The 8,458-nt window shown below is 41.7% G+C and overlaps 1 protein-coding gene across 3 annotated transcripts in view; it reads right to left on the reverse strand.

The window, feature by feature from the left end:
- Window positions 1-7,588: 7,588 nt before the first annotated feature.
- MBOAT1 (membrane bound O-acyltransferase domain containing 1) overlaps window positions 7,589-8,458 on the reverse strand; it is a 113,626-nt gene continuing 112,756 nt past the window's right edge. For all 3 annotated transcript variants that reach the window (XM_019523402.1, XM_019523396.1, XM_019523386.1), the window contains one exon: window positions 7,589-7,795. In XM_019523402.1, coding sequence (XP_019378947.1) covers window positions 7,660-7,795 — 136 coding nt within the window. In that variant the 3' untranslated portion in view covers window positions 7,589-7,659. The remainder of the gene's footprint in view (window positions 7,796-8,458) is intronic.

The raw sequence follows: 8,458 nt of genomic DNA on the forward strand, positions 1-8,458 counted from the left end.
ATGTTTCAGGGGTGTTTGTTGTAGCTGTGTTAGTCTAAGAACATAGGCAGACAAGGTTCTTTGGGTAAATGTGGTATCTTTTATTAGACCAACTAAAAACTGTTGGAAAAATTGTTCTTTGCAAGCTTTCAGCTGCAAACACCCTTCTTCAGGCATAGGGAGAGTCTACAGGATGTCCCAATGACAAAAAACCCACTGCACGGCAAATTAGTAGTGTGGCGAATGCCTGCATGTGCAGTTTGCAGAGCCACAGACAGGTCTGGGGCACCACTAACCACATGTGTGTGCTTATCTGGATGCGCCCTTGGTGTTTGAGTGGGAGTGCAGCACCTTGTGGGACATTCCAAGATTGCCACCTGTCCATAGGTTTGTGGACAGACTGTAAAAAAAAGAGGCTAAAAACACCTGTTCATAAAAATCCTTAAAAAAAAATGGAGGAGTTGTAAATGAACTAAGCAACAGGAGCTTGACAGAGGTTCCATCATCAGAAAGAAAGTGAAGGCAGTGTTGAAGGACAGACAGAAAAGATCAGTGCTACCTGGTGCCTGAACAGGAGCACAGCACCCTGCACAGAGCTGTTGTCAGGGCTTTATGGATCATGGAGTGCCCACAGCAACCTCCTTCCCCCAACCTATGTGATGTTGCTGCTGCTGTGTCCAATCTGCCTGTAACACTGTTGGTTACAGGTAGGCAGGCAGTAGCTGTTCTTTGGGAGTTCATGCTGGGATGCTGGGGTGAGGTCAGTGGGGGTAAGGCCTGGAGGTGTGCTGGGAGGAACAGCATGATGAGGTCAAGGGCACAAGGTATGGCGGGGGGGGGGAGTAAAGTACCCTTGGGTATGGGGGCAGCACGATGTATTGCTGTAGCCAAGCAGGACTGCCAACCTAAGAAAACTTTTTTTATTTTATTGATAAATCTGCAAACATTTAACTGACAACCAAACTTTATTTTTACTGGGATTAGTGTTAAATCCCCATTTTTTAACCTGACCCCTGTCCAGGGCCTGGCAGAAGGGTTATATTTACATTATGTCAATAAAACATACATCAGTAAACAAGTTTGATTATCAGTAAAAAGTATGCAATTTATCAGAAAAAAATTATCTTGGGATAACAATCTTGGAGGGCAGAGTTTTTGCTTTCCACTATGCCCAGTAATAGCGGGTAGGGTATCATGCAAATTCCTCCCTTTCTGACTGAATTGTTAGCTTGCTGCAAAATCATTCATGCTCAGATCTGCAGTCTCCCAGCATCGCTTTCTTGTTATCTTTGTCCACGGACACACAGAGGACCTTATTCATAAACCTTACAAGCAGATACATTTATACTCTATGCTAGAGCAACAGGAGATTACATGGCTACCCAGTTTTCACCAAGAGCAAATCTCCTTGCATATTATTATCATCATCTCTCGGAGGGAGGAAAGAAATTGCCTGATAATGTATTTGAGTCTACCTTTTTACTGGAAGAGACCTACTGGCAAATCTCTCAGGGGCAGCTTGGTGCTGGGATAGAATATGCCTAGCACAGCAAGTACACCAATTCAAGTTGCCTTTGGGAAGTTTTAAATGGTACTGGTAACATGGTTCAATTGTTAACTTTGGCTACAGTTTTATGCTGGGTGATGATGAGATGAGATTTGCCCCTCTTATCCCCATTGCATATTCAAACAAATGGAATTTCTCATGATTTGCTCTGGAATGTTAGAATCACATTTTCAGCAAATCCCTTTCAAACAAGCTCTGCATTTTACTCACAAGTCTTCAGCGGACAAATACAAAGGTGATAAATACCTTACATGAGTGAACTCTCAACTCCACTGAAGTTAAGAAGAATTCTGCCATTGACTTCAGTGGAGTTAGGATTTCACCCAATAAATCTAAAAAAAAACAAATAGAACCCATCAAAATGCAAGATTAACATCAGGGGAGGCCATCACAATTTTTCACCAACAAATAGGGTGAAAATTGAATGTTTAGAGCCTTCTTACCCTCCTACCTCATTCTAAAACATGAGCAAATGTGCAGCATAGAGAAAGGAGCCCTCAGAAAAGGAAAGAAATCTGCTTAAGTTCCCTCCCACAGCATCCTGCCCCCATGCCCTGGCATGCTACAAGAGAACATGCAGGAATCTAACCAAGTAGAGAGCGGAAAACGGAAACATGCATAGTAGATAGTAAATGAAAGTACACTTGTGCTTCTAATATAGTGAGGAAACTGTTTGAGAAGAGTTACTCTTTCTGTAAATGCCAGCCCTGTTAGATTTTTTTATTCATGAACTCCACTTTCCTTCTCTCCCTTTCCTCTTTTTTTTTCCTTTTGCTTAATTTGCTCTGAAATACTAGTTTCAGCCTTTATCTCCAGTCTGCACCACCTCTATCTCGTAAGTATACCCCAGTTCCGTCTTATGCAGAAGAGCATGTGCTGATAAACAGGAGCTGGAATTAGTGCTTGGTTTAAGTTATTCATGAACAAGAACATTTGCTCAGCTTGTGTAGGGTCCAGTTTCTCCAGCTCTGTTTCAGGCTCCTTATTTCTCTTACACATACACAAACATCAGCCTCATCTTACTGTTTCTGGATAATCTCTCAATAGTTTCTGTCTCCTTCTGCTTTCAGCTCCAGACTGAGCCCAGACAGTGACTACAGCTTATTAATATATGGCTTGGATCCCAAATCCTGTTTTTACTTCATCACTTCTAAGATCATTCTTATTGTATTGCTTTCTAATTAGAGACCAGCAAGGGCAATAACTAGTTTCAACAGATTTTCCAGTATTGTGCATTAATGACCCATTCTCCCTTCTTTGCATATTTCACATAGTAGTCACTTACACCTGTACAAAATAGACGTAAGTCGCTGTACAATGACAAGTCATCATTCCCACTGGTGGGAACATTTTATATTATTTTTTCCACAGGCGTAATATCACTATCAATACATCTTGCAAAGCAGTGGGGGGGAAAAAAAAAACACATTTGAAATGAATGATCTGAAAATAAATTAAGGAAGACAGAATGCATCAGATTTAGAAAGCCATTTTGTAGACCAGGAGAAGTTTATTTCACAGGCTTTAAAAAGGCATATTTTACAAATAAATATATATATAAAAACCACAAGTGGATTACCGTATGACAACAGGATTCCAGTGAGCTGGTTAGTTTAGGGCAGTGGTTTGAAACGTTTTCAGACTCAAAGCACCCTCAGAAAATGTAAAAAATAATAAAGTAATTCTTCTGTTGCAAAGAAATCAAAGACCACAAGGGGTCAGAATGTTTTTAACACTATAGATTCCTATTTGAGATCTCCAGGTTTATTTTGTGAATCACATTTATAATGTTTGTGGCACCCTAGTTGAAAATCACTGGTCTAGAAAACCAAATGCAGCAGAGCAAAAGTCATTTAGATCATTTACAAAACACTTTGTCTCTGCTCAGGCTTGCAATATTTTGGACTGAATTCCCAAAGCCAAGTTGTTCGTAATTTAACAATGCTCTTTTTCAGAACACAGCTGCAACTCAGGTAACGTATCTAGGGTAGTTTAACATCCACATGAACATTTTTAGTTGAGCTGAAAGCCAGGGTTCAAGTTTTAGTTACAGCACTAACACTGTGAGGAGAAACTATGATAGGAGATTGGTTTGCTCATTCACCCAGACTAAGCCACAACATTGTAGGACCTACATGGCATAAAGAGTAAGAATTACAGTTAAGCAGCTTTTGCTTCATGAAGAGCTGGGGGAGAAAATCCTTGATAACATACAGCATGCTTTGAATTCTGAGTGAGAAAGGAGGCAGAACAGGGAGAGCAGTCCTGGAGATCACCAGGCAATCCTTCCAGGGGACTGGAAGATTATTTGTTTTAAAGGCTACATACTAGTGGCACTCAGTCCTGACAGGCTAAGGGCCACATGAGCAGTAAGGATTAACCAGAAAGGAACAAACACCATGTGCATTGTGGCACATATGTTCCAATTCAAAAGAGGAAGCAATGCATCGATTAAATCCCTTTGAAAAGTGGTAAGCCTCTATCGTGTTTACTAAATTATGTATAGGCTTGTTTTAAACAACAGAAAATAGATGGCCAAGTGCCGTATTAACACCTTTCTTTGGAGAGCAAGTGTTGGAAAGCAGAAGGTCCAGAAGCCATCAGTCTGAGTATCACTGTAGTCAATTAACCTATTGATGCATCTAGTCCAGGGGTGGGCAAAATGGCAGATCCGGCCAGTGGCCAGACTCCGTTTCCCAGCCACCCCTCCCCATGTGGCTGGGGCCAGTTTCCATGGAGATGCCTGATAGCATAAGGCCAGGGTTTCCATGGAGATCAGCCCCAGCAGCATTGGCAGGGTGGGCAGCAGGGCGCGGAGCAGCTCCAGAGCCAGGATGGGGTCTTACAGCAGTGACAGTGTGGTCCAGAGCCAGGGCACAGCTGTGACCTGCAGCCTCCATGCCCTGGACAGGGACATGCAGGCACAGTACCATGGCTCTGCCCCGGCTTCTTGCAGTGGTGACAGCATGGTCTGGAGCTGGGGCAGAGCCATGATCCACTGCCTGCACATCTCTGCCCAGAGCATGCAGGCTGCAGAATGCAGCTCTGCCCTTGCTCTGAACCATGCTTTCACTGCCACAAGATCCCAGCCTGGCTCTAGAGCACCTCCCCACCCTACCACATGCCCTGCCAGCAGGGACAGTGCTAAGGGGGAGCTTGGGGGGCTATAGGCACCCTAAAATTCACCATACCTCCCCACCCCCTGTAGCCATGCCTCCCAGCAGTGCCACCACTGCTGCCGCTGCCTGCCCTGCACAGGCAGTGACAGCTGAGTCCGCCCTGCTCACACCCACAGCAGTCTCCCCTCAACCCCCACAACATGAAGTGGCTGGTGCCACTGCTCCCTCCCAGCACTGCTGAGGCTGGTCTCCACAGAAACCCCAGCCCTGCACTATCACAGCACACCTGCTGCTGGGGTCTCCATAGAAACCCCAGGCAGAGGTTGCTGGGAAATGGAGTCCACTGCCAGCCAGATTCAGCCCATGGGCCAGACTTTGCCCACCCCGATCTAGTCTCCGAAGCCCAGTTCTTCACCGATGCAGTACACATTTGTATGGATCCACCAAAGCATACACGCAGATAATATATTGCTTTCACATGTACCATTCAAAACCACCTCTGCATATACACAGAGCTGGGAATCTGCAGTGTACTTCACTTCCCACCTTCACAGACGTGTTCAGAGGAAACTCTACAATGATAAACTCCTTCCTTTTAAGTGGGTCCAGTAGGGACTTGAGTTAGCTTTGTCAGCTTCACTGTACCACAAAGCTGTCATGACATGAAGGATCCCCCAAGGGGCAACATGAAACAACTACCCAACACACAATAACCCAATTTTCAGACCAATCTTGTTCTTATCAAAATAAAGAGAAGCTTAGCACCAATTTCAGTAAAAGCAGGATCTGAGTTGCATTTTTTCTGTTAAAGTTCAGAATCTCAGATGCTATTAGTTCCCTTTGTATGTGTTTAATAACTTTTGACCTCATCCCATGCAACCCAGGCTTCTTTTCCCTAGATTTTTGCATTAATAAGGCACGACACAGAACAGTTTATTCAGACCAACCTTTTAATCCATCACTTCTTAAAAATAAATTACCAATTTTTCTTCCCATGAAATATACATTACATTAAAATGTATAGGGTGAGAAAGGCAAAATCTTTCCATTAATAAAATGAAACTCTTTTCAGCCTTTGGTTTTGGTTTCATATATTTTTCTCCACAGTGTAAAGGTTCTGCAGAATTTGAATCAGGCACGAAAATGAAAGTAAAATATAGATTTTGGATTCACTTCAGACAGATGATGAAAAGCAATGGCATGGAAGATGAACACTTTATTTCTAAATGATTCTGAGACAATCCAACCTGGAAACACTTATTAAAAATGTTTAAAAATCAATTAGCTGATGTTTCAAGAGAAGTCCTCCCTGACAGTCTGTTTTACTGGATTTATTTTTTTTAAACTTACACAGTACTTTTCATCTAGTTATCTCAAAGTACTGTACAAACATCCATGAAACCTCACAATGTCCCTGTGAGCTAAGTTTATCCCTTTTCACAAGTAGGGATGCATGAAGTTTAAGTGACATGACCAAGTTCACACAGTGAGCCAGTAGCTGAGTTGAGAACAGACCCTGGAGCCCTGAGTCTTATTCCCTTGTTTACATCCCAAGTTTTTGTATAGTATTTTTTCAGTTTTTGATTGTTATCCTTCTATAAAATTAATCCCTTTGTACCATCAGATGAGTTTATCAGGAACAAGCTGATCTACTATATTGCTTCGATTATAAATTGACCTCGCAGTCTCAGGCTCAGTGTTAGGAAGAACAGCATTTTCCCCCTGAATATAAGTTAATAACTATGGATAAAGTCCTCCAACTGCTACTGGCCTTACAAAATCCCACAGGAGAATCAAACAAAGGAAAGAACATAAAGGGTTAAACACACTAAAAATATCAAATAAAAACTGCAACGTATTGCAGTGCTAAAATAAAAGTGTCTGACTTGCTATTTTTATTACATACACAAAAATGCCACAAGTGCCAAAGTCAAGACTGGGGGAGGAAAGGGGGCACCAATTACAGGTGAATCACAAGTATACGGCAAGTGCAATTTTTACGACTGTTTTGGAAAGGAAAAAAAAAGGTAGACTTATAGTCAGAATACAGTATTCTCAAACCTTCTCCGGCTTCATCCATGACTGTAAAGGTTAAAGCACTACTTTATCTGGCTTCTCAACTATTCTGATCTTAAAAAGAAAAAGACCACTCCCAAAGCTGAAGAGGAATACTGAGGTACTGCTGGACAAGTGACACCACCGTTATTCTTTTCTCTCAGCTACGTGAGTTTTATTCTGCAAGTCACAGACTAGTCTTTCTTTTTCACTCTCTTTGATATTTAGATTTTGGCCTATTGTGTGAACAGTGTCACAGAAAAACTATCTGAATTATTTCCAGTGGTCAAATTTGCCCTCATACCAGCAGAGGTCATTGCAAAAGATTACGTATATCCATGCTGCTGAACTCAGGCAACAGTCCCGGCTTTGTGAACATTTGGGAAATATGTACTCTGCTCCACAGCTCACCTCTTCCTGCTGAGGTGGGAATCAATGACAACACACTCAGCAGCTAAATTTCTATGGCTCTATACCACATAACGACTCTGGCCCTTGCCAGGGTAAGTAGTCATACCCTAGAAAAACGAAAGATTCAGCAGCCCTGAGCACCAGTCTACTGAGCTGCTGATCTAACTCTTGCTAGTTATTTATTATTACTATTATTATTATTCTCAGTTTCAAAATTGTTTAATAAATGTATATTTCCATAAAAGATCAACAGCCACTTCTCTGCATGTAAAGGTTTAAATATATAAAAACATTTTATAAAAAATAGTTTATAAAAAGCAAATACCCCTCAAGATTATAAACCTTGCCTGTAAATCTTTGTTACAGATTTATCTGGAATACAGTCTATCAAAGTGTTCTCTGTCCTTCTCAAAAACATTTTCAATTAAGCAAGAATAATAATGTCATTTTCTTGCACTTTTTCCCTTTTTTTTTTTTTTTTGGTACATCACTCTGCTTTTCCAAGATCAGTGGTTTGCCTTTGAGGTATCACTTTTCTTTCTTGTTTTTAACTGAGTTTTCTGTGACCCGATTTTGAAGCCGCTTTATGGGGTGGTCTTGACGTCTGACTGGTAAGACCAGCAATACCAGGAAGCCTAGTATGTGCATGTGAAAGTACATTGACCTAGAAAGAGAAAATAATATTCTTGTCAGTAATAAGATGAATGCTAAAAATTGTATTACTTCAGCACTACAGCCAGTTCTGCTGTACTGAAAAAAGAATAAAAGCAGTACAGCCAACCTAGTCTTCTATGTGACAAGCTTATGTCCTTGGATTTTAAACAGGATGATGGGAAACATCCTAGATCCACTAATGTCAATGGCATTTTTGCTAGTGATTTCAAGAGGGAGAGGGTTTTGCCCCTTTTTTTCCCCAGAGAAGACTCCAAACCTACAACCCTTTTTTTAATTCCATGACCCCAAAATATTGACAATTCAGAAAAGTAACCCCCCAGACAAATGACCTATGATTATACTCTGGGAATACACAAAACCTGGCCTTTTCAACTAGCCTCTTACTGTTAAAGAATATTCAAGGATTAGAGATGCATCAATATATCAGTCCATATCGTATCGGCAGTAATTAAAGGAAAATTGACATTATTGGCAATCGTTTTTTTTGGCTGGTGTACCTGATAATGTCACCAATAAATGCCACAGTCACATGGCCAGGAATGCAGTCCAGTAGCTTGGAGAGCAGCCTCCTGCCAGTAAGTCTGTGGAGAGGAAGGGGCATGGGGGGTAGATCGAGGCCTCCATGGTGAAGGCACAGCCAAGCCAAGATGGG

Source organism: Gavialis gangeticus, unplaced genomic scaffold, assembly GCF_001723915.1.
Source record: "Gavialis gangeticus isolate Ggan-Ray unplaced genomic scaffold, GavGan_comp1, whole genome shotgun sequence".
Taxonomy (NCBI): domain Eukaryota; kingdom Metazoa; phylum Chordata; order Crocodylia; family Gavialidae; genus Gavialis; species Gavialis gangeticus.